Consider the following 20,904-nt stretch of genomic DNA (forward strand, 5'->3'; position numbering starts at 1 on the left):
CACCGAAGGAGAACGCGCGGGGCCCCTCGGTTGGAGAGGCCCGCGAGCTCTCGGGCGGACGGTGGGGCCGCGCGGGGGCGAAAGCACCAGCCCTGGAGAGAAACCCCCTCCTCCCAAGTCCCCCGGAAAAAGAAAGGCGGCCACGTTTCCACATTCTCCCGGGCCCTCAGGACCCCGAAGGCCTAAGCCCCCGGTCGGTTCGAGCGGCCCCGGCAGGTGCCAACGAGCCCGGGCCGTCGCGCAGGTCCGCGTCTCTGCGCGGTCACCCGCTGCCCGCCCGGGTTACCCCGGCCCAGGAGGCGGCGGCAGGTTGGGGCCCCGCCCCCGGCGCCGGGGGCCTGGGGCTGAGCGAGGGGCGCGCGGCGGCGGCTCCCCGGCGCTGATTGGCGGGGGCCGCGGGGGCGGGGCGTCGGGCGCGAAGGGGTGGCCTCGGCGGCCGGCTGCGTCCCCCGCGCCGCTCCCGCGTTGCATCATCTCCAGCCGGCGGCGGCTCTGGGGAGGTTGGGTAAGGCCAGCTCCGCTCCGCCCGAGACGCCAGCCCCAGCCCGCACTCCCGCGCCCTTCGTCGCCTTTCCGGCACCTGCCTCTGCGCCCAGGCCGGGAGACCCCGCGGGCCGGCCCCTAGCACCCGCGGGGCACAGCTGGCAGGCCTCGCCGGCTCTGCCCGCCTCCATTCATTGAGCGAGCCCAGGCTTTCCCCAGAGCCCAAGTCCCCCGCCTCCTCCAGCGCGAAGCAGCGGGCAGCGCCATGGAGAAGAGCGGCGAGACCAACGGCTACCTCGACAGCGCCCAGGCGGGGCCTGCGGCGGGGCCCGGGGAGGCGGCGGTGCGCGCGCGGCGCTGCGTGGGCTTCCTGCGGCGCCACGCGCTGGTGCTGCTCACCGTGTCCGGGGTGCTGGCGGGCGCGGCGCTGGGCGCGGGGCTGCGCGGGCTCGGGCTGAGCCGCACGCAGGTCATCTACCTGGCCTTCCCCGGCGAGATGCTGCTGCGCATGCTGCGCATGATCATCCTGCCGCTGGTGGTCTGCAGCCTGGTGTCGGGCGCCGCCTCCCTCGACGCCAGCTCCCTCGGGCGCCTGGGCGGGATTGCCGTCGCCTACTTCGGCCTCACCACGCTCGGTGCCTCCGCGCTCGCCGTCGCTTTAGCGTTCATCATAAAGCCCGGGTCCGGCGCACAGACCCTTCAGTCCAGCGACCTGGGGCTGGAGCAGTCGGGGCCCCCGCCTATCCCCAAGGAGACGGTGGACTCTTTTCTCGACCTGGCCAGGTAATGCTTCCCCAGCTCGCCGAGGGCGCACTGGGAGAACGCCGTGCACTGCGGTTCATAAACATTCACACCCTCGTACACTTCTGAGGGTTAACTATTGGCTGCTAGTGGCCTTTAACACTAAAAAATACCAAACTAAGCTCTGGAGTCTGCATGCAAACCACACATTTGGGCATACGGGACAGTATCAATTAGCTGGGCCGTATCATTTAGCAAGAACCAGTCCTGCCTTCGGGTGGGAGTGAGCCTTAGGGAAGAGCATTCCCACCTGTACTTACTTACTCCTTACACTGTCAGGCTGCCCCCACGGGTGACACCGCTCTGGCCTCGACCCAGTATTTTCATTCCATTCTCTCCTCATAGGGCCAGAAGGCTCCAGGGAGCTTTGGTTAAATTTTGCGTGTTGGGCCAGCCAGCTAGTAATTTCTGGGAGCGCTTGGGCTACAATGAAGCTGGCATTTTCTGAAGAGTTGCCAGTGGACCCAAGGATGTAGGGTGGGGTTAGTTATGTGGGGGCCATTGACAGGAAGCATCCCCCCCGCCCCCCAGGGACCTGCGTTGCTGTCCACCCAGCAGTCAGGGCCACCACAAGTGATAGGGTGAGGTTCAAGGAGCTTCATTTGTGGGGAGGGTGGGAGAAACATCTAACCGGGGCTTGGCCAGCTTTTCTGTGACTCTTAACAGTTACATTTCCTCCCTTGAGATGACATAGTGTATGTAGTGTCTTTGGATTATCCAAAGCCTCGGCCTCTTTTGGTGTCTCGGTTAGCTCCAAGGTCCACAGATGGGAAAACTGCATCCTGGAGGCATTTACGAACCTGGGTTGAGTGAGGAATCCAGCTGGCTCCCTCTTGAGGTTTCCAGCGGTTCTGGTTTCTGAGAGGGGTGTTTTGTCTCGGTTCTGAGGTAAAGCTGCGCATCACTTGGGCTGTGGAACATCAAACTCTGGGCAGAGTGACTTGACTTCTGCTGTTTCCATTTCTCCATCTGGAAAATGTGATGACTGTCTGCTACTTAGAGAACGATTAAAAAAAAATCCAGGGTATTTGCATTGAAAATAATCTCGGGTGAGGGAGACGAAAAATTCTTACCAAACGCCTGGTGGGCAAGTGGGGTGGCCTTTTGGGATTTCCATGAGCTCACAGACTGCATTCAGTATCTGGTTACTTGATGTTTGGAGTCTTTAGAGGTTCATAAAGTTTTGGGACTAATTTTTAAGCGGTTGCTGAAAACAATCTGCTGTGGTTGAGAGCACCTTTGGCTTGCCCTCAGGTTGTTAGCCCTTATGGGGAGGGAAGACATTGCTGGGGGGGGGGCGGGGGGTGGTGACAGGATTCTTTTCTGCCAGGAACCGTGGCATAGGGAGGGATTCTGGGTGCTTCAGTATCCCTTAGGGAGCCTCAGTAGCGTTCTTTTATCTCCAGGAGAGGGGCAGTAGCCAAAAATGCATGCAGCTCCAGTAAAAAACTACTTGCTACCCAATCACAGTTTTCTGGTTTTAAATGGAAGCCCCCTCAGCTCCTGCTTCTGAAGCAAATGGTGACCCATCCTCATGGCTTAGTAATCTGTATAAGGGCAGACTTTTCCATGGCTTGGGTAGCAGATGCAGGGGAGGTCTCAAGAAAGGTTTGTCATTGCTTGTTCAGTCCAAAGGCCAACTTTAATCCAGCAGCTCACGGGTACAGGTAGAGCAGGTATGTGATCCTGTTTTACGACTGAGGAAACTGAGACACAAGAGAGATTAAGTGATTTGCTCAAGGTCATGAAATGGTTTATCAAAAGAGAGATTAGAAGGACTAGGAATTCTCCAGCCATAATTCAGGGCTATCTGTTTCTCCCACCCACCCTATCCCAAGTCAGCATGCCATCGTAAGGATGCTGAAAAACGTGGACCTGTTAGCCTCTTCTAGTCTGATAGCCTCAGAAATGTTTGCCCCGGGCCAAAAGAGGAACCAGGTAAGATTCAGCTGGGTCAGGGCAAATGCGCACACTCCTCCCAGCTGGGGAATGGGCCTGTGTCCCTGAAGTGAAGGAACACTTCTGTGAAGTCGCCCAGACTTGGCTTTCATGCCCAGCAGTTCGTGAGAGGAAATGGAGTCCTGAGCCACCTGTGAATGCTTCCTGCGCCTGGGGAGTCTTGGGGTACAATTTTTAAAAATTGCTTCATTTCAGGAAACTTCATAGATTTTGTGTGACTCTAGGCATGTTCTTTGGCAGAGGCAGGCACCAAGTCCTTTCTTGCCTGTGGCACCTGAGTGAAATGAGACTCTGTCAGGACACACCTCAATTTTCTAGCAGGCCCTCACCTGGGAACCATCCAGAATGTAAAAACACCTGGACGGAGTGGAAAGTCTTTGATGAGTTGGTGACTTTTCATCCTAAATGGAATGGTTTTTGGCATCTAAAAAGAAACAGGTTGTAAGGACTCTAGACATTGTAGAACCTCTTGATTCCTAACAGTGATGTCAGATTGTGGGTCCTGGGGCACGTAACTTTCCTGTGCCTCAGTTTCTTCATCTACATAGTGGGGGTTGTGTACCCACCTCACAGGCTTGCTGTGAAGGGTAAATGTGTTATAATGTGTGTAAAGCTTTTAGAACCGGGATGGCCCAATATATGCTTGCTCTTATATTAACTGGAGCAAGATTCAGAGTGATTGGGTTTAGTTCAGATGGGCCAAGGGGATGGCCCTCTTTTCATAGCCTGAATAGATGAGGGCAAATGGCTTTGAAGGATGTTGGGGAGCTCAAGATGACGTGAAGCTGATGTAGCCTTGAGGTGTACTGGGAGTGCCGTGTAACAGTTGGGACTGACTGACTGTGTTTTGGATTAACAGAATCATACCACAGGAAATTTGGAAAACAGTAAAAGGTCAAAACTAAACACTGGAGGTCCTCCTGTTATGAAATGGGGCCTCATATATCCTTGTCAACATTCCAGTTTCTTTTTCCCTGACTTATGCCTTTATTGTCTCCACAGTTGACCTCAGTTTTCTTCAGCTTCACTTTGAAGATTGCAGTAATGAGCTTCTACCTTTCTTTTGGGCACTAAAATATATAATTTTGAAATGGAGAACCAGGGGCTTAACTGCAAAGGGAGCGGGAAGGACCAGTGTCCAGGCCCAGGACTCGTGTCGGCCCTGGTAGCCAGCAGCACGACCCCGGGGCACCGTCCTTTGCAGAAACAGAGCAATGTGCTGCCACACATGTGGTGAACAGAACTGGGTTTTGTCTGTTGCCTGGCTTTCCAGGTTTTCTCCTTGTGCTCATTTTCTCCACGGTAGACTGTGCCATGAGCCTTTCCCTCCACGGGGGGAGCAACGCAGAGCCCTTCCCCAGGTCTGACGGGAATGCGATGTCCCTCAAGCTGTGACGAGCACAGTGCTTTAGCAGGCACAAAGAAGCCTAACTGAGACTGGCATCTGCAGTGTTCCCCCCTAGATTGCAAAGTTAAGGGAGCGAATGGGGAATAATTTATTTTTGACAATGACAGGGCAGGCTGTTTTAACGATGCCTGTGCCTCTTCTGTAGGCAAGATGAATATTCCTGGTAGATCTCACAAGGATCCCATTTTTGGATCCCAGGAGGTTTGTCAGCCTGAGTAGTCTCTAAAGAGGAAAAAATGTTGCAGCTTGTAATTTTTAATTATTATATATTTTTTAACTTTATTTTATACATTTAATTGAAAATATAAACGATTAAAAAACACAGTTGAATAAAAACATACATTTCTCAATTGAATGTACTGGATACATTAAAAAAAATTTTTTGAATCATACAATAATATGTTACACAATTTATTTGGTTCATAGTAATACAATCCTACAGTATTTGTCCTTTTGTGTCTGGCTTGCTTCTCTCAACATAATGTCCTCCACTTTTCATCCATGTTATCATATGCTTTATGCAGCTTGTAATTAAAACAAAAAGGTTTTAAGTCCTGCCACCATTCCTTCTATCACCCAGGAACATACCTGAATGTTGCAGAGACTGAAAAGAGCATAAACCCAGAGAAGAAGCTTGGGTAGTAGACCAGACACTAAATCCAAGTACCAGGGTTTGAATCCCAGCTCTACCACTTACTAGCCGTATGTGGACAAGTCACTTAGCCTTCTCTGTGCCTCATTTCCTTAGCTGTAAAATAAGGCTAACAGGGTCTGCTAACGAGAATCGTTATGAGGATGGAGTTGCGTATTTGGGTGCCTCGCTAAAATTCTGGTGTATCCAGCTTCTCTGGGATAGCTAAGGACTATTTGATACAAAGAATGAAGGCTCTTCTTACCCTTTTTCGCCCCAAAGCTCTCCACCCCAGGGGCCCAGCACTAACTTTTCCCGCTGCGATCTAAAACTGGGTGTGGGCCTTAAACAGGATAGGTTCACCCTGTCCCTATGGTGTGAGCCCACCACTCCCTGGTAGGGGGTACCAAGATCTGAAGGGTGCGCACTCTCACAGTAAACACTAGGGAGAATAAATATTTATATGCCATGCCATATCCTATTCTTGAAGGGTCTTTGAAATTTTCATAAATTTGGTAAAAAATTTTTGAACTTAAATGAAAGGAAATAGTTCTGGAACAAAAAGTATATCTAAGCAAAAGAAAATTGTTTTACGTTCTTTTCCTATAGAACAGGGAAGTACATACTGCCTTGACAATAGGATCACAAGAACCAACAGTACCAGATGTAAAGAGGAAACATGTTTGAAGTTTTTAATTGTGTGAGCTGCATGAGCCTGTCCAGCCCCCCTGCTTTTGCCAATTAGCCTCAGCTCATACCAGCTTTTGTACTTGTTTGTTTTAAGCATTGTATTGAAAGACTCTTAGAGCACTGGAAAGGCTTGTGATTCTCTCTCGATTTGATCTGATTTGGGTCTTTGGAATTAGTAGTGTGGTCTTGGCACTTTTGCAAACGTTTTAGACTTTTACCTACAAAAAGAAATATATTTTATATGATGGCACCCATGCACACATACACAAACCAAAACACAAGTTCTGTAAAACAGTATTTTAAATATGATACAGGCTGATACTTTCTAGTCTGTCTCAAATACTGCGTCTTTTATAAAATGCTGATTGAGAGTCAGTAAAGTGATTTCAGGGCCTACTAATGTTTGAGAAACTTTAATGCAGGGGTTCTTAACCAGGGATCCATAGACCCCCAAAGGGTCTGTGGAAAAATTTCAGGGGGTCCATGAGCTTGAATTGAAAATTCAGAAAAGCTTTTATTCTTGTGGGGACCTGTTGGTATGTGTGATATGTTTATTAAATAATACACAGTATAGTGTGGATTTAGTAAGGGGTCCATGGTATTCACCTGACTGGCAAAGGGGCACATGGAACTAAAAAGGTTAAGAACCCCTAGTCTAATGTATATGGGGTATTACATATACATACTATCTCAAGATCAAATAACAAAAAGGATAAATATTTGAGAACTTGAATAATATGAAGAGTTGGTGGTTAATAGCATCCTAATACCCAGTGAAACCGAGTGAGGTACAGTGGTAAACATGAGAAGACTGTCTATCTTATCCTTCTGATTTCCAGACTCTGAATTTCAAAACTCTAGATCTCTGCTGTCCAATATTTTAACTAGCCACCTGTGAGTAGTTAATTTAATTAGTTTAAATGTAAATATAATTTAGAATTCAGTTCCTCAGTAGCAATAGGTACTATTTCAAGTACTTATTAGCTATGTGGCCACCATATTGGCTAACCCAAATATAGAAATGGAAATTTTCCTCTTTGAAGAATTTTTGTTAAACAATGATGATCTAGATGGAGCACAAATGGGAGACACATCAACTTACTGTCTCTGGGCCTTGGCTTTTCCATGCCCTAAAGGAAGGGGTTGAATTGGATCTCCTCCCAAGTATCTTCCAGCTAAAATGTTCCTCCTTTTCTGGGAAAGGGAAGTGAGGAGTTGGAAAAAGTGACTGGAGACAAAGCTCTGGGGAGCAAAACTGCTTGCCTAATGAGCACCTGATCCCTGAATGCAGAGAGCTCAGGAGTAAGAAGAAACCAGCGGACACTGTAACATCTGTGTTTTAATGCCAGAAGAGACAGGGGTAAGAAGAAGGCAGAGAAGTGTTCTGCTTTCCTCCAGCAGCTGGAGCTTCTTGGTGCTGGTGGAGGAAACTGCTTCTGATTTACACTGACCAGAGGCGTCAGGTAAAAGGAGTACGTTTTGTGGGAGCAGACATGTCAGCTAACAGCCCAGACAATTCCGTCCCAGGGATTAATATCAGAGTGCTGAGCTGTAGAAGCTAAAGAAATTTCTGTCATCTCATTGAACGTATATGTTTTTAAGATTGTAGAATCTCCTTATAGCACTGTACCTTTTAAAACAGTTTTAGGCTATGACTCCCAGAAAATGAAGTACACCCGCTTTAGCCACACAGTTGAATGAATTTTGAAAAATGTGTAACTCCTGTAACCACCAGTGCAATTAAGATACCCAGCCCTTCTCAGCAATCCCCACTTCCCACCCCAGGCTAGAGGCAACTGATCTGCTAGCTATCACTACAAAATGAGTTTTGCTTTTTCTAGAGTTTCAGGTGAGTGAAATCATTCAGTATGTAGTCTTCTTTGCCTCTGCAGTGTTACTGAGATTTTCCATATTGTTGTCTGTATCAGTAATAGTACTTTTTTATTGCCAGGTAATATTCCACTGTATGGATCTCTCACAGTCTGTTTATCCATTCATCTGCTGATGGACATTTGGGTTTTGGAATATTACAAATAATGCCTTTATGCATAGAGGTTCCTTTTGCAGACATGTTTTCATTTCTCTTAGATAATTATCTAGGGGTAGAATTGCTGGGTCATATGGTAGGTGTATGCTTAATTTTATAAGAAACCACCAGAATACATTGTGACCTTTATAGGAACTTGATATTTTTGGCAAGAGTTCCTGATATGCCTCTGGTATTAGCTGCACTCCTCTGTGCCCATTGGATTTTGTAGACTCAATATTGTAGAGTGTCTGAAAATAGGCCAGGTGTGTCAGTGGCTGTTTGGTGTAAAAATTCTTGGGTTTAGGGTCAGGGTCTTTTCTGGGTGAGATGGTACTGGGTAATTGTGCCTAGTAAAGAGAACAGGCAGGCCAGATAGAAGAGTCTAAGCAAATAATATTTGTGCTCTTTGGAAGAGTGCATTTGAAAGCTGGGGGAAAGGCTTTGCTTGCACCAAATGAGGAAATGACTTATCTCTGAAAAATATGAGCTATTTGCAGGGGAAATGTCCCCTCTGGGAAGACAGAGGGCTTCTAAGCGGCTCTTTCCTCAACTTCACTGCCTTCTTAGGGAGAGAAACCATTGGCCGTCATGTGATAGATGTAGACAGGGACACCTTGGTTTGGGACGGTTTCTGCTTCTAACTAGTATAACAAATGGAAACAAGATACCAGATCTACCCCATAAGATTGGAATATGTCAGAAAGTTGCTTTATATCCTAAATGATAGGCAAATGTAAGTTGTCGTTTATGTATATTCTAAAGAATAGCCAATACAAGTTATTAAGGTTTCTACCCTTTTTTTCAATTAATGTAATAATTTTAAGTGAAATAGAAATCAAATTTCTGATCACAATTTTGCAAAAGTTAAATCAACCAAAAATCACTTTTGTCTGGTTAAATATAGGCATGTGCTTGTTGATATTCTCTAAGTATGTTGAAAGCAATTCAGGTTTCAGAGGCATGTGAGTTTGGGAAATGCTGTGCTGCCATCTCTAAATACTGGCTCTCCTGTGGGGTGATCTCATTAAACTCTGCTGGTTGGTTATCAGTTATCCATTACTGCCTGACAAATGATCATAAATTAGTGACTTAAAATCGCACACATTTGTTATTTCACAGTAACTGGGCAGGGCTTAGTGTCTCTTATAAAACTGCAATCAGGGTGTTGGCTGGGGTAGAAGTCTCACCTGAAGGCTTGACTGGGGCAGGATGCACTTTGTTTTTTCTTTTGTTTTTTTAATAAAAACATCCATTTTTCAAATGTACTAGATACATGTAATTTTTTTAAAAATCATACAATATGTTACATAATATATTTGGTTCATAGTAATGCAGTCATACAATATTTGCCCTTTCGTGTCTGGCTTGCTTCACTCAACATAATATCCTCCAGGTTCATCTATGTTGTCATATGCTTTATAACTTCATTTCTTCACACATCTGCATAATATTCCATCATGTGAATACACCACAATTTCTTTATCCATTCATCTGTTGATGGACACTGGGTTGTTTCCAGCTTTTGGCAATCATGAATAATGCTGCTGTGAACATTGGTGTGCAGGTATCTGTTCATGTCACTGTTCTCAGTTCTTCTGGTATATACCCGGTAGTGTTATTGCAGGGTCACATGGCAAGTCTATATTCAAATTCTTTAGGAACTGCCAAATGGTCCTCCACAGAGGCTGTACCATTCTGCATTCCCACCAATGGTGAATAAGTGTTCCTATCTCTCCACATCTTCTCCAACACTTGTCGTTCTCTGTCTTTTTAATAGTGGCCATTCTGATAGGTATGAAATGATATCTCATTGTAGTTTTGATTTGTGTTTCCCTAATCATTAGTGATGTTGAGCATTTCTTCATGTGTTTTTTTGCCATTTGTATTTCTTCTTTGGACGAATATTTATTCGAGTCTTGCCAATTTTTAAATTGTGTTGTTTGTCTTTTTATTGTTGAGTTGTACCATCTCTTTATATATCCTTGATATTAAACCCTTATCAGGTATGCAATTTTCAAATATTTTCTCCCATTGAGTTGGCTGCCTTTTCACCCTTTTGACAAAGTCCCGGGAGGTGCAAAAGTGTTTCATTTTGAGGAGGTCCCATTTATCTGTTTTTTTCTTTTGTTGCATGTGCTTTGGGTGTAAGGTCCAAGAAACCACCAGCTACCACAAGGTCTTGAAGATGTTGCCCTATGTTTTCTTCTAGTAGTTTTATGGTCCTGGCTTTTGTATTTAGGTCTTTGATCCATTTTGAGTTGATCCTTATATAGGGAGTGAGATAGGGGTCCTTTTTTATTCTTTTGGTTATAGATATCCAGCTCTCCCAGAACCATTTGTTGAAGCGACTGTTTTGTCCCATTAACACAGATTGGTAGGTTTATCAAAAACCAATTGAAGGATCAACTCGGACCAGCAGAAAATCTCAGTCTACATATAATACCAGGAGTTAAAAATGCTTTTTGACCTGAATAAAAGGGGGAAATGGAAAGGACAAATGAGTTTATGTGGCTTTGAGTCTCCAAAAAGAGCCGGGAGGTTATCAGAGGGGTTGCCCTTATGCACACCTGAGCAGAGTCCCAGAGACAGATAAAGTAGATACAACCCCAGGTATTGGTTCTTCTGAGGGCTACAGAGACCCACAGGTTCTATGGTCATGGCAAATGGAGTTGAGTGCCATGTCAGTTGGCCCTACTTTGGTGTTTGTGTTTCTGTGTGATGGAGCTGGACTCAGATGTGATCTTTGTCTACAAGCCTCTCCTATTACTTTTACCGGAGCTATAGTTGGTGCTGGGGTTTAATGTATACCCAGCAGACCTGAATCTCTGGACTGACCATGTGATAGCCAGGCCCTGAGCCTCAAGAGACTTGCAACTCCTACACTCTGGTTTATTGGACTTACCCCACTCAGCTAACATGGAGGTGAAGAAGGTCAACCACCACACCAGGGAGCCAAGAGTGCCTACAACTGAAAGCAGGAGAATTGCATCCAGCATCCATATGGAATCTAAGCCCCCTCTCGATATAGATGTGGAGTAGACATAACCATTCCAGGGTCCACAGGATGAATAGAGTATGGATTAGAGTGGACTTACTGATATTCTATTCATGAGCTATTGTGATTAGTAATTGAAGAAAATGTGGCCTTGGTGTGGAGAAAGTGGCCATGGTGGCTGCTGGGGGTCAGGAGTGGGAGGAAGAGATGTGATGTGGGGGCATTTTCGGGGGTTGGAGTTGTCCTGGGTGGTGCTGCAGGGACAGTTACCGGACATTGTATGTCCTCCCATGGCCCACTGGGTGGACTGTGGGAGAGTGTGGACCATTGACCATGAGGTGCAGCGGTGCTCAGAGATGTATTCACCAAATACAATGAATGTCTCATGATGATGGAGGAGGTAGTTGTTATGGGGGGAGGAGTTTTGTGAGGGGGGTGGGGAGTATATGGGGACCTCATATTTTTTTAATGTAACATTAAAAAAATAAAGACAATTTTTAAAAAATTTAAAAATTAAAAAAAAAAAACAATTGACCATATAGGTGAGGGTTTATTTCTGGATTCTCAATTCTATTCCATTCTTTTCCCCATTGAGTATGACATTGGCTGTGGGTTTTTCACATATGCTTTTTATCATATTGAGGAATTTCCCTTCTATTCTTATCTTTTGAAGTGTTTTTATCAAAAAAAGGATGCTGGATTTTGTCAAATGCCTTTTCTGTGTTGATTGAGATGATCATTTGATTTTTTGCCTTCAATCTGTTAATATGGTATATTACATTGATTGTTTTCTTATGTTGCATCAGCCTTGCATATCAGGAATAAATTACATTTGGTTGTGATGTATAAGTCCTTTTTTTTTAAAAAAAAAGATTTATTTATTTATTTATTTCTCTCCCCTTCTCCCCCACCCAGTTGTCTGTTTTCTGTGTGTATTTGCTGCATCTTCTTCTTTGTCCACTTCTGTTGTTGTCAGCGGCACGGGAATCTGTGTTTCTTTTTGTTGCGTCATCTTATTGCGTCAGCTCTCCATGTGTGCAGCGCCATTCCTGGGCAGCCTGCACTTTCTTTCGCCCTGGGCGGCTCTCCTTATGGGGCGCACTCTTTGCGCATGGGGCTCCCCTACGTGGGGGACACCCCTATGTGGCACGGCGCTCCTTGCGCGCATCAGCACTGCGCATGGGCCAGCTCCACACGGATCAGGGAAGCCCAGGGTTTGAACTGCGGACCTCCCATGTGGTAGACGGACGCCCTAACCACTGGGCCAAGTCCGCTGCCATAAGTCCTTTGCTATGCTGTTGGATTCGATTTGCAACTATTTTGTTTAGAATTTTTGCATCTAGGTTCATTAGAGAAATTGGTCTGTAATTTTCTTTTCTTGTGGTATCTTTTATCTGGCTTTGGTATTAGGGTGATGTTGGTTTCATGAAATGTGTTAGGTAATTTCCCTCCTCTTCAATTTTTTGGAAAAGTTTAAACAGCATTGGTGTTAATTCTTTTCAGAATGCTTGGTAGACTTCGCCTGTGAAACTTTTTGGTCCTGGGCTTTTCTTTGCTGGGAGATTTTTGGTGACAAACTCAATCTCTTTAAATGTGATTGGTTTGTTAAGTTCTTGTATTTCTTTTAGCATCATTGTAGGTTGTTTGTGCATTTCTAGGAATTTGTCCACCTCATCTAGGTTGTCTAGTTTGTTGGCATACAGTTTCTCATAATATCTGTGGGGTCAGTCCTAACTTCCCCCCTTTCATTTCTGATTGTAATTCATTTTTCCTTTGTTAGTCTAGCAGTCTAGCTCAGGGTTTGTCAATTTTATTGATCTTCTCAAAGAACCAGCTTTTGGTTTTGCTGATTTTCTCTATTGTTTTTTGTTGTTGTTGTTGCTCTCAATTTCATTTATTTCTGCTCTAATCTTTATTTATTATTTCTTTCTGCTTGCTTTGGGATTGGTTTGCTGTTCTTTTTCTAGTTTCTCTGGTTGTTCAGTTAAATCTTTGAGGTTAGCTCTTTCTTTCTTTTTAATACAGGCATTTAGGGCTATAAATTTCCCTCTCAAGACTGCCTTTGCTGTATCCTATAAGTTTTGATAAGTTGTAGTCTCATTTTCATTTGTCTCACTATATGTACTGATTTTACTTGCAATTTCTTCTTTGACCCACTGATTATTTAGGAGTGTGTTGTTCAGCCTCCACCCATTTGCAAATTTACTTTTTTCCTGTCTATTATTGATTTCCAGTTTCATTCCGTTATGATCTGAGAAGGCGCTTTATATAATTTCAATCTTTTTATATTATTGAGAGCTGCATTGTGTCTAACATGTAATCTATCCTGGAGAAAGCTCCATGGGCACTTGAGAAGAATGTATAACCTACCAAGTTTGGATGCTGTGTTCTGTATATGTCTGTCAGGTCTAACTCATTTATCATATTGTTCAAGTTCTCTGTTTCCTTGTTGATCTTCTGTCTAGTTGTTCTATCTAATGATGTGAGTGGGTTGTTGAAGTCTCCAGTGATTATTGTAGAGATGTCTATTTCTCCCTTCAATTTTCCCAGAGTTTATCTTATATATTTTGGGGCACCCTGGTTAGGTGCATAGGCATTTATGACTGTTATATCTTCCTGGTGGATTGTCCCTTTTATTAATATATGATGGCTTTCTGTATCTCTTACAACTATTTTGCATTTAAAGTCTGTTCTGTTTGATATTGGTATAGCTACCCCTGCTCTTTTTTTGGTTACTATCTGTGTGAAGCATCTTTTTGCAACCTTTTACTTTCAGCCATTTTGTATCCTTGGATCTAAGGTGAGTTTCTTGTAAGCAGCATATGGATGGCTCCTGTTTTGTTTTGTTTTTCCATTCGGTCAACCTGTCTCTTTTGATTGGGGAGTTTAATCCATTTACATCCAATGATATTACTGTAAATGCTCTATTCCACCATTTTATTCTTTGGTTTTCTTATGTCATCTCATGTTTTTGTCTGTCTTTTTACACTTTTCATTATCATTTCTGCTATTCTTTCTTCTGTACTGTCCTCCAAGCCTCTTTTTCCTATCTTTTTATTTTGGGTTCTAAGACTTCCTTTAATATTTCCTGTAAAGTTGGATTCTTTTTTATAAACTCTCTTAGTTTCTGTTTGTTTGTGAATATTTTAAACTCATCTTCATATTTGAAGGAAAATTTTGCTGGATAAAGAAATATTAGCTGCCCATTTTTCTCTTTCTGTATCCTAATTGTATCATACCAGTGTCTTCTCACCTCCAGGGTTTCTGAAGAGAAATCTGTGCTAAGTCTTACTAGGCATCCCTTGTATGTGATGGTTTGCTTCTCTCTTGCTGCTCTGGGAATTCTCTCTTTATCTTTGACATTTGACATTCTGAGTAGTATGTGTTTTGGAGTAGGTCTACTGGGATTTATTCTGAATGGGGCGTGGTACACTTCTTGAACATGTAAATTCATTTCATTCATGAGAGTTGGAAAATTTTCAGCTATTATTTCCTCTAATACTCTTTCTGCCTCTTTTCCCTTTTCTTCTTTTGAAACTCCCATAACACATACATTGTTGCATTTTGTTTTGTCGTTATACTATCTAAGCCCCAGCTCAATTTTTCCATTCTTTTCTCTCTGTTCTTTTGTTTTCAATTTTAGCTATTCTGTCTTCTGTATCACTTATTCTTCTATCATTTCAAGTCTGCTGTTTTATGCCTCTAATTTTTTTTTAAGATTTATTATATTTTCCCACCCCCTCATTGTTTCCATTTCCAATGTCAGTTTTTGTGTGCTGGTCTTCTTTTTCTAGGAAGACTGGGACTCGAACCTGGGGATCTCCCATGTGGGAGAGAAGTGCTAATCATCTGAACCACCTCCACTCCCTGCTTTGTTGCATCTCTCACTGTGTTTCCTCTCTGTCTCTTGGTTGTGTCATCTCGCTAGGTCATCTTGTCATGGCAGCTCACTGCACCAGCCCATTGCATCAGCTAACCATCTTGTGCATCTTTTCTAAGAGGCACAGGGAACCAAACCCAGACCTCCCATGTGGTAGGCAAGAACTCAGTTGCCTGAGCCACATTCACTTCCCTCTAATGTGCTTTTGATCTCACCTATTGTGTCTTTCGTTCCCATGCGTTCTGTTACTTTTCTGTTCAGGATTTCAAATTCTTTGCACTCGCTCAGTGTTTTCCTGACATCATTTATCTCTGTAATTGTATTATCTTTCAATTCATTAATTTGATTCTGGAAATTTGTGTGCATCTTGATGATTAGTTCTTTCAAATCCTGGGTCTCTTCTGGGGCTTTGATATATTCCTTTTCTTGGACCATGTCTTCTATTTTCTTAGTATGGCTCATAATTTTTTTGCTGATGTCTAGGCATCTGATTAGTATGTAGTTTACTCAGATGCTCAATTTCTTTCTCTTTTGTAGGGATTTAGGGCAGAAGGCTGTGTATTACTGTTGCTGTTTGAGTCTTGGCTCAACCTGGATTGTTAGGATTGTTCCTGCTAGTTGCTCAAAACTGGGCACTGGACCCAGTAAATTATTGTAAACTCACTTCCTAGGGCCTTGGGGAGGAAGGCTATAGAGGCTAGAAAACTACTTATTTTTAATTTTCTTGTGTGCACTACTTTGGTCTGCCAGCAGATGGCGCTCTTTGGCAGCTCTCAGTTCAATGCCAGGTCGGATGTATTTGTTGCAACATAGACTGGATCAATGTGCTAGAGCTTCCACTTGGAGGCGAAGAGCCTTGTAATTCAAACTTTTCTCTGAGACAGTTCTCCAGCCTTCTCTGGAATAGTACAAGTTATAAGAATGTTCCTTCATGAATTATAATAAATGTACAAGGTGTTAATAATAGGGGGGTATATGGGGAAGAATACATCTAATATAAACTATGAACAATAGTACTATTTTAACAATTTTCTTCTCTTGTAACAAAGGTAACTATTGTTAAACAAAATAGTTTAATTTTAAAAAGTGCTGTCATCAATTGTGACAAATTTCCACACTAATGCAAGGTGTTGGTGATGAGGTGGTATATGGGAATCCTGTATTTTATGTATGATGATTTGTAAGCCCACGACTTCTCTAACAAAAGAAAAATTTTTAAAGGAGGAAAAAAGGAAATAGAAATACTGAATGAATCCAGAATTTACTAAACCATGGCTAGTCAATACCCCAGTGATTAAACACTTAAGAGACTGCAAAGAGAAAAAGAAACACTTGGCACAAATTGTCAGGATGATTCCATCTTTTGCCATGCCTCGACTTTGTTACCTCTTTCTTGTAGGGAGTAGAACAAATGGACCACTATCAGCTGGAATTTCTTGCATCTCAATATCCACATCCTGTGTAGAGACTGTCCCAAAGGAGGTTCTTAATAAAAACGGTTTGCATGAATAGATTTTGGTTTCAAAATTTGGCTCTATTGCCCCCTACTTATAACATATGTTTTTAACACAGATATAGCAAATATTTTATATCCTTCATCCTGAAATGAAATCCATAAATAGAATTTACCTACACATACAGTTTCAAAACATCAATATGGCTTACCTGTAATATAAAGGACAAAAATAAAATAATAAAATATCTCAATTATGTAAGTGCTGTAAAAGAGAGCACTATTGAGACATTATTGAGACAGCTATAAATGAAGACTGCTAGGTGATACTCACGTGTAGCATTAAGAACTCAGGTCCTACAAGTTGTCATTGGTGATACAGTTTTCCAGAAAGATGAACAACTTCGGAAACATTCTGAACAAAATGTAAGAAAAGTCCTTCATTGGTTTACATAATAGTTGTATTCCTAGAAATTAAGTTTATGTTAAAACCATGCAGAAAATGCTTTGTTTTGGAGTTAGTCTAGGTTCAGGTAATTATAAATAAGGTCTTCATCCACATGCACATCATACAGGACACCGGAAATTCACGAGGGCCTTGAGGCAACCTGTCGTCCAGGACTTTGCCGCACATAACAGGACAAAAGGCTGGCACCTGGGGCTCCCCCTCCTTCCACTCACTCCCCCAATTTCAGGAATGCCTTTCAATTGTTGTGACACAAAAGCATCCCCTTGTATTTCACAAGTGAGCAACACCACTCTCAGCTGAAACAGGGCTTAACATCAAGGGGAGAGGAAAATGCAGTTATGGTTTAGCTGGGCTTGTTAAGCCTAAATACCAAGGAGTACCACGAGGGAGATGAGGGCAAAGTTGAGTGCACCCAAAATATCTTTTGTGTCCCAGCAGCCAAGGACAGTCAGGTTGCTTCGATGAGGAAGACTGCAGCAACCAATGGGGGTGGAGGGTGAGAGGATACTGGGTTTGGCTGTTAGAAATCAACAGCACAAAGCAGATACTTCAAATGCTGAATTTTAAGAATACTGATGAAATGCTTTCTCTTCCAACAGAAACCTGTTCCCTTCAAATCTTGTGGTTGCAGCTTTTCAAACGGTAAGGTCTTGATGCTTTGCTAAAAATATGAACCTTTGGTGAGGGGGACATATAAAGTACTACTATTTATAGTTAGACACAGTGGAACTGGGAGGGATAGTGTTGTCAAAAAAATTTAGTAACATGGCCTAAACTTTTACAGATGGGCTTTTGGAGTCAGAACAAAGCAACAAACAAACAAAACCTTTCTAAAGCATCACGCTTGTTCTACCAACTGAGAAATACCCTCGTGACATTTTGGGAATCCCTTAAATATTTTAGAATTTTTTAAAAATATGCTTTTATCTTTTTTTCTCATGACCATATGAAAGCAACAAGTGCTTTTTGCCAAAAAAAAAGAAAAAGTGAAAGAAAATTAAAATCACCCATAATCACTACCTAGCTATATCCATTATTAACATTTCAGTATACAACCTTCCTCTATGGTTTCTCCATGCATGTACACACACGTTTTAAAAATAAAAATAAACTCATACTACATGTATTCTTTTGTAACCTGTTCCCCCTTTTTTGCTTTTGACGTAATTTTCTATAAAACTTTTAATTTTGAAATAATTGTAGAGTTAAAATAAGTTGCAAAGATAGTATAAAAAGTCCCATGTACCCTTCACCTAGTTTCCCCCAATGACTACATTTTATGTAATTATACTATAGTAGCAAAACCAGAAATTGACATCGATGCAATTTGTGTTTAAAGTTTATCCCATTATAATAACGGATGGGCCATTATTTCCTATTTCGTTGTCTTCTACTCTTTTGTTGCACACTGTACATTTTACTCTGGGATTTATTCCCGGAGATGTCTGTTTCTTAACTTTGTAACCAGCCAGTATGAGGCAGAGATTTTCTTGACCTTGGGCCCTCTGATCAGGAAAGTCTGCCATGGCGAATGCAGTGTGCAGGTTTCCCCTGCCTTTCTGGGCCTCTGTCATCTCCAGGCCTTTTGCTTGTTACTTGTTTTGGTGTTCCCCTGCTTGCAGGAGTTTGGTTGTCCCCTGTGTTTCCCAAGAGACGGACTTCCCTCTCCTGGGTATTTGAAGCCTGCAGGCCTTTGACCCAGGCTGTCTACCTCTACGGTATTTTTATACTCCTTTCATTGCCTCAAGCTGCTTTTGCCTGGAGGACAGATTCTGGGAGGAAGACACATCAGAGAGCTCTTTCCCAAGTCAGTCTTTCCAGCCAGGACAGGGCCAGGGACCCAGGACAGGGATGCAGACCAGCTCCAGGCTACCCTGGGGATGGGGTCTGGAAAGAGCTAATCCAATGGCTCCCCAAAGCTGAGCCAGTGCAGCCAATGCAGCCAATGCAGCCCTTCAGCTAGCTGTCCCACCCAGCGCTGAAGAAGCGCTATACCTGCTGTCTCCACCGACATTGTTCCTGTCCACAGAGGGTTGAAATGATGGGTGCTGCCACTTTTGTTGGAGGGGAGGATGAAACATTGGCTGCCACCACCTGGGTCCAGGCAGGTTGAAACAGCAGCTGCCCAGAGAGCCAGGCCCCTAGTGATCCAAATTTACTAACCAAAAGCCATGATCGCTGACCAGCAGTGCCCACCCCTGTTCTTGGGGAAAAGGATTGTCATGTCTCTCTTTATCACCAGTGAGCTGGCCAGTGGCTGGATCCCAAGGTGGATCTCTCCACTGAGCAGTAAGAGCTGTTTACTACTCTTTACCGTAATTTCTCAAGCTCTTCTGTGGATGCTGGACCAAGTTCTGGCTTCTGAAGATTCACAATAGTTGTTTCAGACAGTTCCTGCCTGTTTATTAGGTGTAGTGGTGGAAGAACTAAGTCCTGGAGCTCCTGATGCTCTCATCTTCCCACAACCCTAAAATTTCACAACTTTTATGGAAGACATAAATATACATGTCCAAGAAACACAAAGTATCCTAATAGATCTGCTCTATTAATATACTAATCAGAATATCAAATGCCAAAGTTGGGAACAGGTGTAGTTTGGTGGTTGAGCACCTGCTTCCCACGTACAAGGTCCAGGTTTCAATCCTTGGTACCTCTTAAAAAATGCCAAAGGTAAAGAGACAATGCTGAAGTAGCAAGAGAAAAGCGATTCATCGTGTACAAGAAATCCTTGATAGGCTAAGGATCAATTTCTCATCAGAAACCAAGGTGGCAAGAAGGCAGAGGTATGATACGTTTAAGGTACTGAAAGAGAAAAACTACCAGTCAAAAATTCTTTAGCTGTCAAAACTGTCCTTCAAAAGTGAGGGAGAGGGGAAGCGGCTGTGGCCCAATCAGTGGGGCTCCCATCTACCACATGGGAGGCCCTGGGTTCACGTCTCAGGGCCTCCTTGTGAAGGCAAAGCTGGCCTGTGTGCCATGGGGAGCTGATGCAGCAAGATGACGCAACAAAAAGGGAGACAAGCAGACACGGAAAAGCTCACAGCAAATGGACACAGAGAACAGACAGAAAAAGAAAAAGCTGCAAAGTGGGGGGAATAAATAAATTTCTTTTAAAAAGTGAGGGAGAATTTAAAATATTCACAGACAAACAGAAACTCAGAAAGTTTATCAATAAAAGTCCTGCCCTACAAGAAATACTGAAGAGTTTTTCAGGTTGAAAGAAAGGGACAGGAGAAAGTGGGTTGGAGTAATCTGAAGAAATGGACATCTTCAGTAATGGTAAATAAAAGGGTAAATGCAAAACCCAAAAGTACTGTATCCAAAATATACAACTCCACTCTTTAATTCCTGTAAGAGAATACAATTGAACAAGAAAAAGGCGTATTTCTTGATAACGGACATGGAAGCTATGAAGAGGTAATATGGGACAGAAAAAAAAACTAAAGAGGGGAGAACAGGGATATGGGAGCAAAGAACATGCTATGGAATGTAAGTTGGTATATTTTCAAATTACTAGGCTATAGGAATAGGTTGTATACTACGAAAACAAAGGTAACCAGATAGAAAGTATTTTAAAAATAAACAGAAATGACAAAGGGATCAGTCAGATACAACTATACAAAATACCAACTATACAAAAAGGAGTTTGCAATAAAGAAAAATAGAGACAAAAAAAAAATATGACAGGGAAGCAGATATGGCTCAGGTGACTGGGCTCCCACCTACTACACAGGAGGTCGCTGGTTCGGATCCCGGTGCCTCCTAAAGAAGACAGTAAGTTGACGCGGTGGGCAGGCGTGGAAAGCTGACACAAGAAGAAAAAACATAAGGAGAGACACAGCAAAGCAGGGAGCAGAGGTTCCCAGTGCCTCCTAAAGAAGACAGAAAGCTGATGTAATGGGCAGGTGCAGCAAGCTGACACAACAAGAGACGGGGAGGAAAAAACATAATGAGAGACACAACAAAGCAGAGAGTGGAAGTGGTTCAAGTGATTAGGCACCTCCCTCCCACATCAGAGGTCCCAAGTTTGGCTCTGGTGCCCCCTAAAGAAACAAGACAAACAGACACAGTAAGTGAAAAACAACAAAGGGATGGGGAGAAATAAA

At 43.3% G+C, this 20,904-nt stretch overlaps 1 protein-coding gene across 1 annotated transcript in view; it reads left to right on the forward strand.

The window, feature by feature from the left end:
• Positions 1 to 408: 408 nt before the first annotated feature.
• SLC1A4 (solute carrier family 1 member 4) overlaps positions 409 to 20,904 on the forward strand; it is a 43,758-nt gene continuing 23,262 nt past the window's right edge. The window contains exons 1-2 of the mRNA XM_058278680.2: positions 409 to 1,266; positions 17,398 to 17,440. Coding sequence (XP_058134663.1) covers positions 749 to 1,266; positions 17,398 to 17,440 — 561 coding nt within the window. The 5' untranslated portion in view covers positions 409 to 748. The remainder of the gene's footprint in view (positions 1,267 to 17,397; positions 17,441 to 20,904) is intronic.

The sequence above is a fragment of the Dasypus novemcinctus genome, chromosome 17, assembly GCF_030445035.2.
Source record: "Dasypus novemcinctus isolate mDasNov1 chromosome 17, mDasNov1.1.hap2, whole genome shotgun sequence".
NCBI classification, from domain to species: Eukaryota; Metazoa; Chordata; class Mammalia; order Cingulata; family Dasypodidae; genus Dasypus; species Dasypus novemcinctus.